We start from the raw sequence: 16,385 nt of genomic DNA, 5'->3' as shown, positions 1-16,385 counted from the left end.
CCCTTATTATTCCATGATAAATACAGCTGATAAAAGCCCCTGAAAGGATTGCATTTAATTCTCAATGAGGTCCAAAGCGGTGTTGATGCAAGTGAAGGAAGCTATCATTAGCCCGAAAAATATTTGGATGAAAACTGACATCATCAAATGCTGCATTTACTTTACTGTTGCTCCTTCAGTTGCTCTTTGTGGGTCTTTCTGCCACCATTTTTATATTTAATAACTAAAAACATGTCAGGTGACTGTCTTAGCCATTGAGGAATCTCACATTTCTTTACCTTGAGAAACTCTTGGGCAGCTTTTGCCCTGCACTTTGACTCACTATCCACTATCCATCAAATTGAATGGTTCTTGGATCAGTTTCGAACTTTTGGCTGAACCTGAACCTCAATGCCTCGCACACTTTAGAACTAATTCTGCCACTTCTATCAGCAATCACAATATTAATAAACACTAGAGGTCCAGTTGTGTTGGCAGCCACACATGTCCGTACCATTACATGCCTTCACCATGTTTGACAGATGATATGGTATGGTATGTTTCTGTCTCCATCATTCTGGTTTTTCTTTGCAATATTTCTTCAGAACTGTGCAGGCTCCTTTAGATACTTTCTGTCTTTTACAAGATACTTTTACTCTGTCATGAAATAACGAAGATAACAGCATCACCATAGAGGTGCCTGTCAGTCAGTTGTCCAATTACTTTTTAGCCTCTGGAAACTGAGGACTATGTACAAAAATAGCTGTTATTCCAATTTGTTTGTTAAAGCTGAAGGCCTGCACTTCAATCATGTCTTGATTTCTTGATCTAAAATCAGTGAGGAGGCGTCCAGAGTCCAAATTTCATTCATTTGGAATAATTCAGCAGTGACTCAGTGAAAATAACAAAAAAAAAAATCCAATCACTTTGCTTTTGGGTGAGCAGTTTCTGTTAGGAACAAGTTTCTTTCTACTGAGCTACATCCATCAATCTTTTCAATGTGACTACAAAAAGAGCAACTATTATCCCCCTCAGCTGAGCTGCAATATCTCTTTTAGTAATAAAGTACTAAATAGTTCCCTTTAATTGGATTTGAGGATGAACTGTCTTCAAGAAATCACAACATCTTAACTCTGGTCCAAGATGTCATGATAACTAAAGATACACTTAAACACTTTTAAATACACTTAAAAATTACACTCTTTGTGTAAATCATCACTGATGAGCGGATCACTCCCAGTAGATCGATCCATTTAGTTTGTTTAGGAAAAAAGCTCTCAGCTTACTCATAATTTCTATAAAACTGGACCTACATAAGACAGGTAAACAGTTCTGTGTGACATGTGATTTTAGGTGTCTATTAAAGAAGTAAAGTCTGATGTAAAGCAAATATCAAAGTGTATCTCTGTAAAACCAGCATATAAGGTGGTGATGCATAGCCCTAAGCAGATTTAAAAAATACTTTTTCCATATGAGATATTAAGTTACACAAAATCAACCAGCTGATAAGCTGACATGGTCCAAAAGCCTCTCAAACATCTTAGTCAGTTTATTGCTTTGACCAGCAACCATTTCCAAAATTTCCATAACCCTGCACAGGTTTTGTTTTAAACATAGAGAACAATATAAAGGTTCATCATGCCAGCCATCATCGGCCTACTTCAGCTTTGGGAATGTCTCAAATCCGGTCAACCTCTAAATTCTTTGCTGTCCTTTTCAACATGTTCTGTCTATTTGTAGAAGGAAAGGTACACACCAACAAGAACATTCTCAGATCATAGCCCAAAAATGCAAATGACCCCTTCCCCAAGTCCCAGAAAAAAAACACATACCGCTTTCAAAATGTGCATAAAAAGCAGCATGAAGTGACAGCTTAAACCAAAACATTTTGCACAGTTTAATCAGTACAATTGCAAAGTGCTTAATTGTTGTTTGTCTTAAAGGAGAAATTGCATGGTGGTTTGAAAATCTCTGCTCTACTTTCTCCCTCCGACACTTGTGCTCTGATAGAAAATCCTTGTTGTCTAGAAAATCCAGTCTCATTTCTGATGTCAAGAGGCAGGAGGATAAGAAACAACAGTGTGTGTGTACCTGTGTTTTTGTGTTTGCATGTGTTGTGTGACATGAGATGAAAAGTGAAGTGTATTGTACTGTATATCATGCATGCATTTTTATACTACGTTAGCTATATGTAGATACAAACACAACAGTCTGCTTGTATTTGATTCATGCTGTTAGCAGTCGTCATCCTCAAAGTGTGTTTTCTGCAGAACCTTTACATGACGTTCATAGATCTTGAGGGCGGGGCCAAGTCTGATTGACAGGCCAGTCAAAACATCATTACGCTGCATGAGGAGAAGTGACTTTCCATCGATTTCCTAATGAAGAGAGCAAAACAGCGCATGCAGGTGCATGTTGATTACAAGTGTTTAAAGTGAAGCGCAAGCCATTGAGCTTCTGTATGGTGCACTCTAGTGGCAACTAAGGAAGATCACAGCCTTACCTGGGTCCTGAACGCAGCAGCCTGCTCAGGGAAACCCGCTGCTGTGAAATAACTGACAACATCTGACACTGTCCAGTTTACTGGGCTCCCATTGACGCCCTCAGACTTCATGAGCCTGCAAAAATAACACAGTTGGTCAAACAGAAAACATGCAGGACGCGACGTTGAAACAGTCAATTTTAACAGTTATAGTGCTGCCAGATTTATTTTTCCTCTCTTTTGTAAATTCTATAGTGCATAGCATGACTGCAGAAAAACTATCAATGCTTTTTCATTTCATAAAACTGGTAGAGAGCTGGGGCCAGAGATCTGGATCACTTTGTCTAACCTCGCAGAAGTCATTCACCTCTAGTATGCTATGCATTGACTTCCTGTGTTTCAGTGATTACTTTTGTGTCACAGTTGGTATAATCATATGTCTCACTTTATTTTAAGTGTATAATGTAATCAGGGAAGTGCTTATATTGCACTACACAATATCCTGTGATTAAGTGCTTGGTGGTGATTAGTTGGATATTAAGGTTGAAATTAAACTCACACAACTGTTAAAATATTATAACTTTTTTGTGTCCTGTCTGCAGATTGAAGCTAAGATCTCACAGGTTAAGTACAATTGTTTAGTTTTAATTTATGGGTGGTCACATCCATATTGGCTGAAAAGAGTCCATCAAATATGGGCAAATATCAAATATGACACTAAACAAATGTAGGATGTTCTTCACATGAAAAATAATGTGAAAATGAAAGTACACCATCCTTGAGTTTCAGGGTTTTTATATATTATAATAAATGTCACCTTGTAGAACCACCTCTGCCACATCACTGTCAAACAATTTTAGCCAGCTCTTCTTTACAACGTTGCTTCAGTTCAATGAGGGGAGTTGTTTATGCACAGCTCTCTTAAGGTCCCACCACAGCATTTCAATCAGGTTGAGGTCTAAACTTTCAGTGGGCAATTGGAGCACCTTCCTTTTCTGTTTTTAGCCATTTTTTGTAGATTTGCTGCTGTTCTCATTGATCATTGTCCTGTTGCAAGATCCAATTTGGGACAAGCTTTGTCTGTCAAACAGAAAGTCTCCTTTTAGGAGAGCATCCTAACGTACGGGATAACATCATGGTATGCAGGGTGCTCAGCTGCGGACAGGAAAGTACTGCAGAGGGTCATCAACACAGCCCAGAAGATCACTGGCTGCTCTCTGCCCAGCCTGGAGGTCACAGCAAACTCTCGGTACCTCAGCAGAGCTGGCAATATCATCAAGGACCACTCTCACCCCAGCAATCAACTGTTTGAACTATTACCGTCAGGCCGACGGTACAGGTCACATAAAACCAGGACAAACAGATTCAGGGATAGCTTCTTTCCCAGAGCTATCACTGTAGTCAATAAGCACAAAAACAATTGAACCTATTCCATACCGTCACTGTCATTATATTATGCTGCTATTCATACTGTCATTATATTAATGCTGCTATTCATACTGTCATTATATTATGCTGCTATTCATACTGTCATTATATTAATGCTGCTATCCTGTATATATTGTACTTACTATTGTTTGAGTACTTACGATTGTTTTTTTTGTACTTTTTATATTTTACATTTATATTTATTATTGAAACTTGCACCAAGGGAGTGGCACTCCAATTTTGTTGTACTCTGTACAATGACAATAAAGGCTATTCTATTCTATTCTATTCTATTCTATTCTATTCTATTCTATTCTATTCTCATGTTTCACTCAAGAATACTTTGGTATACAGAGGAGTTCGTGCTCAACTCAATGACTGACAGATATCCAGGTCCTGTGGCTGCAAACCAAGCCCAATTCATCACCCCTCGACCACCGTACTGACAGCTGGTCTGAGGTGTCTGTGTTCATACGCTGTTTGGTTTTTTCTAAATGTGACACTGAACATTACGGCAAAACATCTCCAGTTTAGATTCGTCATTTTTCCAGATGCAACTTTGCAAACCTAAGCTGCGCTGCCATGTCCTCTTTTAGCAAGAAGAGGCTTTCTCCTGACAACCCTTCCAAACAATCCACGCATGTCAGTCTTGTTCTAATTGACTTGTAATGAATTTAACATTAAACATGCTGACTGAGGCCTGTAAAATGTGAGACGGAGTTCTTGGGTTTTTTGCAATTTCTCTAAGCATTGAAGGGTCTAAGCATGGAAGAAATTTACTGGTACATCTACACAGACAGACAAATAGATATTTTATGATCCTGCAAAGGAAACTGCTGTGTTACAGCAGCAAGAAAAAGAAAAAAAACATAGTATATTATACAATAAAAACAACATTTTCAAAGGAAAAGTACCAGAGGCCCATAGTGAAGGTCTTATAATGAGAGGTAGTGCAAAAAAAGCAAAAAAAAAAATCCTAAAAATATAAAACTAAGATTGTACTAAAGTTGACTGCAAATAGCATTAATAAATAATATGTACACAACAAGAAAAAGCAGAAACAAGCTGGGAAGATGGACGGCTGTCTTGAATGTTTTCCACTTGTGAATAATCCTTCTCAGTGCAGAATGATGGACTTTAAAATGTTTGGAAATGGTCTTATAACCCTTTCTGTATTGATGGGCAGGAGCAATTGCTTCACCAAGATCATTGCTGCTGTGTTTCTTCTTTTGCACTGTGTTAACACACACCTGAATGCTCCAGACCAGCAAACTGCTAAAAATCTGCTTTTATAGAGGAAGTCACGCCTTCTGATGATTAGTTAATCGAGTGCATTTGGCTGCCTCTTACCCTGTTAATTCCTATCAAGGTTTACTTAGTTTTCTACACACTGCTTCTGTATTTAGTTATAAATTGTATAAATAACAACACAGTATAATATGTCATGTTTTGTAGCTCATCTGACGTTCTAATTTTAGAACCTGCTAAAGACCAGGTGTCTTTTTAAAGTATCCTGATATTTTAAACCTTGCAATAGAATCAGGGCATACTTTCTTCATCACATGACCTTATCTGAAAAAAAAAAAGCCTTCAAAACAAACAAGAAGTAAATCATCCGGCAGAATTGGCTCAGCAGAGCATCACCAAGAAAACAATATGTGTTAATGTCTATCTAAAATTGATCAAAATATGAAATAAACTCAATTTTATTTATTTAATTTTAATCAGTCAAATGTTACAATGCAAACTGGTCTGTGCAGGACTGCAGTGAGAAATCTGTTGCAGAGTTATTAAAGTTTTGTAATTCATCTTTTTTATTTTATCTAAACAGTTTTTAGTTTTAGGAATAGTTTTCTTGTTTGAGTTTGATTGTTTTTTATTGTTTTGAAGAAAATGACAGCATACAGAGAAGGACAACACATCACTCCAAAGTATTTCAAGAAACTGCAAGACAAGACAGAGCCTGTAAAGAGAATAATGGGAGGTGTAAATGTGAGTGTGTGGGTTTTAGTTTCAGTCTGTTTTCTTTCTTTTTTTTTACTTGGCAGGACAGTGAGGAGAGTGGGCAGGAAAACTCAGAAAAGAGAGAAAATGTTTGCATTGAAAGACAGTTTGATGAACATTTGAATTCTGAATTCTTTGTTTTGCTAGCATAAAAGCAATTTTTTTAAAAGGGAGCAAATGCCCAAAAAGCAAAGCAGAAATAAAATCTGTATCAGCACCAAATTGATATTTTTAACATATATATTGCTATGTATCGTCAGAATTTCACACAAAGAAGCTGTTGACTTTTGTTCATAGTTTTCTAACGCTTGTGTGCATGCATGCATCAGCATCTGCAACATCTCTACTGTACTCACACTCCACTGCTAATGGTTATCCCTCGTTCTTCAGATCGGCTGGAGTCTCTCGGGGAGGCTGTGGGTGTTAGCAGGCAGGACGACACACCGACCTCTGTCTTGCACTCCAAATCTACGAAGGAGGCAAGTATGATTCCTTGTCGTGAAACCCGAACATGCACTCAGTTTGAGATTATCAATGAAACGAAACTCACTGTTAAAGTCTGAGGAGCTGTGGTTTATTTCATCATGCTGTGTCTGATTCTGTGCATGGACAGGAAAGAAAGACAGGGGTTAAATTAAATGCAAAGAGGGAGTGTCAGAGCAATACAGAGAGAGTCATATGACCTCCGCCTAAAATGAAGGACAAGAGGAGCTAGCAGCATGAAGATGCATCATGACAAAACCACAGTGGGACATTGAGACCATCTGCTGTGGGAGTAAAAATGATGATGTGCAAAGGTATGAAGTGGACTGGGGGGGGGGTTTGACAAAGCTGATGAGTCACCCTGGTGGAGAACTGAAGTCTGCCTTAGACACCTTTTGTAATAGGATTTTTCTGCCCGACTTTTGAAAGCATAGAAAAGCCTCCTGGAGATAAATGGATGCTTCCACATACTGAATCTCTCATTACTTTAACCAACAAAACTCTGTAATTGCATTTGAAATCACTCCTCTGTTGACATTGTCATTACACAATACATATACACAATACATAAGAAGTGCTTGGATAATAAGTGCTATGTTGAGCATTGCATGGTATATGTTCAAAAAAAGGTATATGCACACATTATGCAAACCACATTTGTGCTGCCATGCTGGAATTGATTAAAAAAAATTTGTTCAGGAATGCAAGTGAATAGCTGTATTTTGGCATCTTTAATTAAAAAAATTATAATTTAATTTAGTGTTTTTTCTGCTTTTTGTAAAACAGTCAATTTTAAAATTTGTGGATAACAACAATAATTAAAAATTCAGTTAAAGAGCATGCACGCAGTGGTGATTAACCAGTTATAGAAACATAAAAAAACATTTTGATAGTTACAAATACCTTTAATAAACCTTACACTGGGTGGTGGTCTAACACATTTTGAAGCAGTGTATATCAACATTCATATACCATATATACCACTGATACCTAATAAAGTCCTTGTCGGGTACTAATTATTTATTTTAATCATTTTCATATAAAATGCCCAGCATGCACACGGCTTCAGTGTTTGGGTATGCTGTTGGAGAGATGTTAAGAGTGTGTGATAAACTGCTGTTTACTCTGATTACATTTTCTAGATCAGTGTGGATCATAGTTAACAAATAATTACGAAACAAGAGTAATCTGTCTGCTACATTTTCTTATAATTTATTTGAACCTCTTGAAAAATGTAAAGTGTTGCTAGAGGCTTCTTTTCTGGCATTCAGAACTCTTACCAGGAATACTCATTTAAAAGCACTATTTTAGTTAAAAAACGTGATAAAGGTATAACTCCCTCACCCAATCAGAACAACAGAACTAATGAAAGGGTCAGAGAGATGTCAGTCTAGCTCACTCTGCACTTACACCCTTTTTAATATTTTGTTCCTCCTTAATAACCCGTTAATCAGCATCAGGCTCTTAATCACATATTGGGCATATCCTGTAGTACAGTGTAAGACATTTCCTGATTGTATAATTATCTAAAGTGTGACAAAGCTTGGCCATTCAACATTAATCATAACGTAATATTTGCTTTTCCAATGAAAGGGAGAACTCGCACTTTTGAGATTTTACTGTTGCAGAGAGCAAAACACTGACTTCTGTGTCAAAAATTGACACAGCCTTCATTTCAAGGATAATCACTCCCATTCAGAGCTGGTTCTCTGATTGTAACCCAGTGACCAAACAGCCTCTTTAGTTAAAGAGGCCACAGTTTGCAACCATAAAGTGACTCATCAGATCAGGAACCCAACTAGAAGCAGGTTTGTTGCTTTTTCAACACTAAGAGCAACAATTTGTCCTCTAGGTTCAGTTAACACAGACTATAATGCGCTGACATGTTTGATGGAGAACAGTAATGGAAAACAAGATGATTCTTGGAATATGCCATTGTGTATCTGAGATTTATTTTTAAAACAACTCATCAGATTTGGCTCAGTGGAATTTTGTTTTTGGAAATCCAGCATGTGTCGCTGACACAAGTATTAAAGGTAGGGCTGTGCGATATGACCAAAATCTCATATCCCGATATAAGAATTCTATCGTCCGATAACGATATAAATCACAAAAATGTAACATTTTCTGTAAATTCTGTGAATCTCGGGCAGCTTGACTTGCGGGAAGTGTTTCCAGCTGCGCGTCGTGTAGCTGGAGTCGAGTGTTTTAACCGATGCATGAAACTATACATTTTTAAACATAAGTTGTAACGGCCGCCGTTTTCTTTGTGAGTATTTATTACACGGCGTGCTGCGGGGAAAGCCTGTTCTAACGTTTGAGTCTAAGGTTGATTTTTTTTTAGCACCTGGGGGCTCTTTTTTACTTCTCATCCGTAAATAATCTGCTCTTTCACGTGATTCAGTTTATTTTGAAAAGTCTCAACAGGATCTTGAGCTTTATTGTGAAAGGTTTATGTGGAACATAAACAAGCGGACACGCGATGCTGTTACCGTCGTTGTTGCTAACCACAATGCATAAAAACAGGTAAACAGTTTATTTTGCGACACCACGAAACAAAGGATAGCGTAAAATGAAACATAGACATTTTTATATCGTCATCCGATATATATCGTTATATCGAACAGCCCTAATTAAAGGTAACAAAACTTTCTTGGAATGATCTACAAGAATGTTGGAAGTGGTGCAGGACTGCCCAAGGAGGTTATCTTAAAATCAGGTTTAATTTTTTACATTTTTATATACTTTTATATACAAGTTTTGTAACTTCACAATCATGAGTTGTAGTTACATTGTGACAGTTAGACCAATAAGACCTAGAAAACCATTTAAATAATAACTTCTACATGCAGTGCAGAAAAAATATAATGTGAAATCTTTAATATTTTTAATTATTATTTTTTATAGTTATTAGTGTCCTTGAATTAAATAAGCAGATGGATGGATGGATGGATGGATGGATGGATGGATATTTATTTGAGAAAGTTCTTTGATGAGTTAAGATAAATTAAATGAAAACAATTAGTGCATATTATTGAGTTTTCTTAAAGTTTGCTCTCAGATTTGTTGCTTGAACTGATCTAACTGTGTGCTAAACTTGGTTTAATAGGTTAAACTGGGGAAAAGCATGAGATGGATTTTCTGTAATTGGTTGCAGGATTTTGAGTTTTGGGGTTTAAATGTTTGTTTCCATTCTCGTACTCTAAGATTTTGATTATTTGTTAAGCTGACTTTGGGATTTCCTGTTTTGATTTATTTATTATTAAAAGTATATTGTGAGTGTTTTTTATTTCAAGGTTTCTACTGATATTTGTAGTAGGAGTAGTAGTAGTTTTCCTTACTCTGATAAAAAATAATTGGCTTGTATATTTAAACAGACTAATAACATACAGAAATTTCCTTAACAACCTAAGATCAGCCACGTAAGTACAGAACTCTGATTCCGCCTTCAGATGATTCCTCCTTCCTTCTTATGAGATGCTAAAAAAACGCTTTTAAGGGAATTGAGAAAAAATCAAATATACGAAAGATGTCGATGAATTAAGGTATTCAAATTGAGTGAAGTCATTGTCATGTTGAAAATACCCCCCAGTTTTGGATGATTTGAGCTTTGTGATATGGCACGTAATCCTCAGAAGGTGGGTATGCCCTTATCATAAAGGGATAGCATTTTCTATGGTTATGTAGGAAAGTTGCAGCAGATCAGCAGTTTCTGAAATACTCAGACCTGTCTGGTACCAACAACCAGGTTCAAAGTCACTTAAATCAACTTTCTTCCTCATTCTGAAGCTCAGCTTGAACTTCAGCTGGTTGTCTTGATTATGTCCACAGGCCGATATGCACTGAGCTGCTGCCATGTGATTGGCTGATTAGATATTTATGTTAGTTGGCAGTTAGACACTTCTAAAATAATAATCGGAAAAATGAGTTCCTGACTAGGAAAACTGAAAAGTCTGAGAAAGTTTTGGCAGATACAAACACTGAGTTGTTGACATCATATAGGCAGCATCATGGAGGATAAAAGTTGATGTCAATTCATGGTTAAAATAGTCCAAATTCACATTTTTTGTTTTTTTGCAAACATTTAGCTTGTAATTTAGGATTTTCACTAATGACCACTCCTCTAGGAAAAGAGCATTACTACACAAAGAATACTTTCACATTTAATGCTCCAGTATATTTGACTTATAATACTTGTGTACTATCAGTCAAACCATTTTGAATGATTGAAAAAACAGAACAAAACAAAAACAAAGTGGACGACACATGTACTTACGCTCACTTGCACCTCCATTGGTATCTGATCAGGGGAACCAGCTCTCTCTTCCATGACTGGACCATTACTCTGTGACTGCGAGGCTCCCTGAACTGGTGTGTCGGGGATGAAATCAAGCACCGGCAAACCTGAAAAAAAAAAGTCAAAGCAAGGTAAAAAGACTGAAGAAAGGAAATTCTATATCTGAAAATAGTTTAATGGTAGCATAGGAGCAACTATTTATGTAATTTACTGTGTACAGTACTGTTAAAAAGTCTTGAGCTACTCCTCATTTCTATATTTTTTACTTCCAAGGAGCCAGACTTCCTTCTGATTTATTAAAGTGCTCTTGAGTCCAGGAAGGTATTTTGAAGGTTCTTTTGGACATTGGTTGCTTTTTCATTCATTTTCTGTCCAGTCCTGGTAACTGGCTATTCACAGCGGACTAGTGTTTTGTTTTTTACGTTCCCTAACACTGACCTAAGTGTAAAAAAAAAGTATAAATTGTATGTGTAGGCACTTTATTACCAGCACCCAGTTGCAAAAATGCATAATGCGTTCCCAATCCTTTAGCTGAATTCACAAAATATGTCAAAGATAACACAATTTCTTTGTGTTATTAAAGAAAATGTGTATGGAGTGACCCAGTGAAACCTCATAAGAAATGGTCTCAGTGGAAGGGTGGTTATCAAGAAGCTATTCTTAAGAAAGAAAAACAGGGAAAGGGCTGATGCATGGCAAATTACATAAGAACTGAACTGAAAATTAGTAGCAACAGGTTCAAATACAGACATCAACATTACTGAGGCACTGTGAGATCATCTTGCCAGAGACCTGAGCAAAAGGGAGCCAACATCCAAAGAAGAGCTTTGAAATGTCCTTCAGGAAGCCTGGAGAGCAATTCCTGAAGACTACTTAAAAAAATAACAGGAATGCTTACCTAAGCAAGTGCAGTCTGTGCTGCAGAACAAAGGTGGTCAAGCCAAATATTTACTTTGAAACGCCTCAGAATTGTACAAACTCTATTTCTATATATGTCTGCAAAGTTCAATAAGTTGCTGCCCACATTCCCATTTTCATAGCAAAACATAAAGAAAGAAAAAATTATTCAAGTATTAAATAATTACTAGTATTAGTTATTAGTATTAGTCTGTTTGAAATTGTTGTTGAAGAAAAATTAAAAACTTAAAAAAGTCCAATTTAAAGTTGGAAATCAGTTTGAAAAGAAAAAAACAAATAACCACTTGAAGGTTTTAAGAAGCAGCAGCCGTGGTCAGTAAAGAGCTATTTAATATAACCGTGAGAATATTACTAGTTCTTTAATGAGGCTGCCTCTGAGTACACACAGCCATTCAGTGCACACACCTTTGCCTCCCTCCTGCTGCTCCTGCTGGGGGCTCTCCTGCTTTGATGCTTTCTGGATCTCAGCATCTTCTCTGATTTTCTCAATGAGCACTGGTTCGGTTGTCATGGCTACCGGGGATAGTCCTCCCTCCTCCTCAGAACTCCGAGTATCCTCCTCCTCCTCTTCTTCCTCGTTGTCTTCCCGTTCCTCTTCTTCACTGGCTGTTTCCATCGGCTCATTCTCCTGGAGAGAGGGTGACGGCGGCTGCAAGCACACATAAAGTTGTATCAGAAGAAACGCAATAAAAAAAAAGGGGTGGGGGTGCACTGCTTTTCGAGATGAGTTTAAAGCTAAGTTAATCGCTCCCTAAGTTTTGAGGGGTTTAAGAGCATATCAGGTCTGCTGAGCTTCTCCGGGGCAGACAGTGCTGCTCATAAACACCCCCCACTTGGAGAAAGACATCAGAAATAACGATAGCCGCCTACTATAGCTAAGTTTGCACGCACACACAGGGTGGAGAGGGAGAGCGCGAGGGAGGAGAGTGCGCTGTCAGAAATGACACAAAGGACTTAATGAAGCAAGAAACGGGAGGGGTAGTGGGACATAAACGGGAAGGCTATAATAAAAACGTTAGAATGGCGCTTTTATTATATGAGTAAACACGATGTCCGGCTGATGGGGCTGAGTCCTCCGTCGGCCTGCGCGACAGAGCAGCGCTCACAGGAGCGCGGCAGCGGCACGTCTCAAGTTTAGACAGACACCGCCTACTGCGCGGCAGGCCCAGACACTCTGCGCTCCGGTGTGCACGGCTAAAGTTTATAGGAACGAAATCAGATGTTATTGACCCGAAAACAGCGAAGTGGAAACGAAATCTGTAGGTGCTCGTGCTCGCGCCGCGCACAGACGCTCTTTGGTGCGCGCTCTCGCCCTGGGAGCCGGGGAAAGCCGCTCCGGAGCTGTCTGCTCCTCTCTGTAACCCGCACCTTTTGTGCAGGAATCCGAGCTATACATACACACACAGACAGAGACACGCATTTGGCGAGGCTACAGAGGACAAACGCAACACGGGCACGGTCGCATCCCACTGACAAGCATTCGAGACAATAACGCATTTCCTCAAATGCCCTCAAACACTTTTTGAAACATTGAGGTTTGACGAGAAGAAGAAAAAACGAAGCACACGCCGGGCGACGGAAGCGCGTCCTAATGCTGTGCGTGCGGTTTCAACCCGCGATCATTAATTTATCGGCAATCCATCGAGCCAAAGCTGCTCGCTGAGCCCCGCACAGTCCAGACGTGTCGAAAATATTAAGTTAGCGTTGCCCACCTTTTTCACAGCGTGTTTGTCCTGCAGTGCGCTCTTTGCAAGTCTGTCAGCGGACGCATTCTTCGGCATCGGTTCCTCTACCACCACCCCCCTCAGAGGGAGAGTAATGTTCCCGCAGCGGGTCCTGCGCAGCCTGCCCCTCGCCACCTCTCTCTCCATGACCACTTTGACTTTGCCTCGGGTCAGCTTTTCCTCCGACAGCCGTTCCTGGCTGCTCAGATAGCCCAGGATCTCCTTCAGCCCAAGCGGCTTCATGTGGCCTCTGGTCACAGTGGCTGAGCCCCCTCGGAGGCTCTTCTCGGACAGGCTGCGAACAGAAGCGACTAATCTGTCGCCCAGGTCCGAGTTAGCGTGGTTCCCCGTTGTTTTGGTGCTCCCTCCTCCGACTCGAAGTTTGGGCTTGAGGGGAACAGACTGCTTCTGCCTTTGATTCTGATGAACACTGCTGACACTCCCAGGGCAAGTTTTGCTCTGCGTGTCAGCCCGGGACACAGCACACTCCTTTTCTGCGCTAACTGCACCGGCTTTGCTCTGAGCCGTCCTGCCGCCGTCAGCCCCGCTGTGTGCGCCTGTCCTGTGGCCGAAACCGGGCGACGGGCAGTCCCCCGCCGCCTGCTGTCCTAATCCCTTGTCTCTCGGTGCACTCGCTTTCTCCTCTTTACAGCCGCTCCCGACAGCACAGCCCGTTGTTGCGCCACAACTGAGGCACCCGTTTCCGCTACTCGGGCTGGAGGCAGGCTTGAGCTTTTTGCCGGTGGTGCTGCCTGATGTTTGAGTGTGTGGATCTGGGCTGGGCTCCGAGTCCTCCTCTGCCTCCTCCTGGTCCGTGAAGCTGTGCGCACTGTCGCCGTTGTTGTTCAGATGATCGTGTTTGGTCCGCTCCCTCGCTGCCTCCGCGCTGCTGCTGCTGCTGCCAGCGGCCGTAAACTCACTCTTCTTTCTGCTTTTCCTCTGCACCTTCGCCGCGTTTCGGTACGATATGGACCCCTTGTAGCTAACTTTGAGCACCGTCTGCTCTTGAATCAGTTTTTCCAGTTCTGTCCTGGTTCGGTCCGGGTCTGACCCGTGTCGTCTCCGGACCATTCGACAGATCCTCTCCAGATCCGGACGGGCTTTTCTCGAGCGGAGAGAGTCGATTGTTTCCAGGATCCACTCTCGGTACTTGTTTGGCTCGGACATCTTCTCCTGCTGGTGCGGATGGGGTTTGGCCCGAGTGCGTCTCTTTTTCCTTCTCTGTTGTTTCACAAGTGACGCTGTGTCAAAGCTGGGAAGCCAAAGTGCGATCCCCGGCTGGAGAATGAGGACGGAAGCCTGGCTGGTACGCTTGCGTTCGTTTGCCACATTGTGCGCTTAAGGTGGACCGAAGATGGCGCCTATGGTCTCTGCCGCCAGAGACGCAAATTGCATTTAAGGTGGAATTGACTCGCATTCGCGTGGCTCAGAGCCACGTTCTTTGTTCGCAGTCTTATTCTGATCAGCCTGCGGTTTACAGCAGCACAGTGGATTTCAGCACAAAGAAACACGCACGCAGCCTCCGTCGAGGACACCCCGGGTATTTGCGTGTTATATTTTTGAGCGTTATGGCGAATGAGTGAGCCGCGCGGTCAACAGATGGGTGGATGACGGCTTCACCCCGCATCAGGCGGGAGTGATGGATGTCACCTCAAGACTACGCCAACCTCCCACCGAGAACACTTTAAATACCTCAGCATCCGCTCACTTTTGGGCAAACGTGGAACTTTCACGTTTCAGCTCCACACCCAAATGAGGACGCGGGAGTTCAGGAGAATTTTACAAGTAAAACTTTATTGGAATGATACTCATGTTGCAAAATATTACACTTCGTATTTTTATGTCACCGTTTCCGTGACTTTAGACGCTTCTCTTTGCAGTGTGTGTATGTGTGTGTGTATAGTATGTCTGTGGCGGGGGTTAATATGGTTTATATTGGGGTCTCATTTCCCTAAAAAGTGCGACAGTATGTACCAGCATTGTGCCTGCATGGAGAGGAAGTTGTATCACTGCAAAAACATCGAGGAGACACATAATAATATTGTATTATAACTTCAAACATTTTGTCCATGATGATATATTCAACATTAAACCTGACATGGAGGAAATACAGCGAATGTGAAACCTCAACAAGTGATGTAAACAGTTTATTATTAATAATAATAATAATGGTTTTTAAATTAACCAGTAAGCCAGCTGATGACTACAACTAGGCTTACAGCTTGCAGCTCTTTCCACCATTTATCTGCCACTATGATTTTGGCGTCAGATTCATTGATAAAATCTGGAGTTTTTCAGCTGGTTAATCTGCCTCAGTGAAAAAGAAGGGGAAACATTAATACAGGAGAGACATGTCGGATCCATGTTAGTTGCCTTGTAAGTGACTCATTTCTCTGTGAAGCCCCAGGTTTACTGTGGCAGTTGGTTTGTGGTCATTTAACTTTACTTTTGGGACTATGCCACACACAAGCACAATATCCAGTAGCCTTAAAAGTGACCCAGCATTATTGTCCTAGTCCATTTATTCTTGAAATGCTGTCTCCTGTTTCAGTTGATATCTCTTTCTCTCTGTTAAATAAACTAATAAAAGGAAATTAAATACACCACATCACCCGTGTAATTCTGACAGGCCTTGCAGAGTCCCAAACAGCCTGCGTTACAAACTGTACATTTATGCAGAATTTAAAGGATGTGGGAGATGTAGGACTTTGTTTTTTGGAGCTTGACCCATGCAAGGCACTAATAAGATAACGCAGCCTCTGATGCAAGTTTACTAAACAGTAAAGCTGAATCACCGGAGTGGTCCTTTAAGACCTTCAGCTGACACTGTGCTTCTGTGATGCACATTCTCAAATTGATCTTTTTTTTAAACAAATTACCACACTGTAAATCTGGGGTCACGCACAGAGTGGGAAAAGAGTGTTGATCGAATAAATAAGTAAATATGGCAAGTGGACAATTAGCTGTGGGGGCTATTGTTCCATATTACAAATGATAGACACAAACCATTACACATAACAAATGTGTATCCTGGAGAAAATGCTTGAGAGATATATATATATCTATATAT

The 16,385-nt window shown here is 40.4% G+C and overlaps 1 protein-coding gene across 1 annotated transcript; it reads right to left on the bottom strand.

The window, feature by feature from the left end:
- Positions 1–124: 124 nt before the first annotated feature.
- samd1b (sterile alpha motif domain containing 1b) lies at positions 125–16,375 on the bottom strand. The gene is made up of 7 exons (XM_082537706.1): positions 13,304–16,375; positions 11,997–12,240; positions 10,653–10,780; positions 6,444–6,492; positions 6,250–6,361; positions 2,483–2,597; positions 125–2,357 (listed from the first exon to the last, which is right to left on the bottom strand). Exons 1-7 carry the CDS (start codon positions 14,480–14,482, stop codon positions 2,214–2,216), a joined length of 1,971 nt encoding a protein of 656 aa, XP_082393832.1. The 5' UTR covers positions 14,483–16,375; the 3' UTR covers positions 125–2,213.
- Between the last annotated feature and the right edge of the window lie 10 nt (positions 16,376–16,385).

The sequence above is a fragment of the Aulonocara stuartgranti genome (assembly GCF_965226115.1).
Source record: "Aulonocara stuartgranti genome assembly, chromosome: 6".
NCBI lineage: Eukaryota > Metazoa > Chordata > Actinopteri > Cichliformes > Cichlidae > Aulonocara > Aulonocara stuartgranti.
This window is presented reverse-complemented; position numbering and strand designations above follow the sequence as displayed.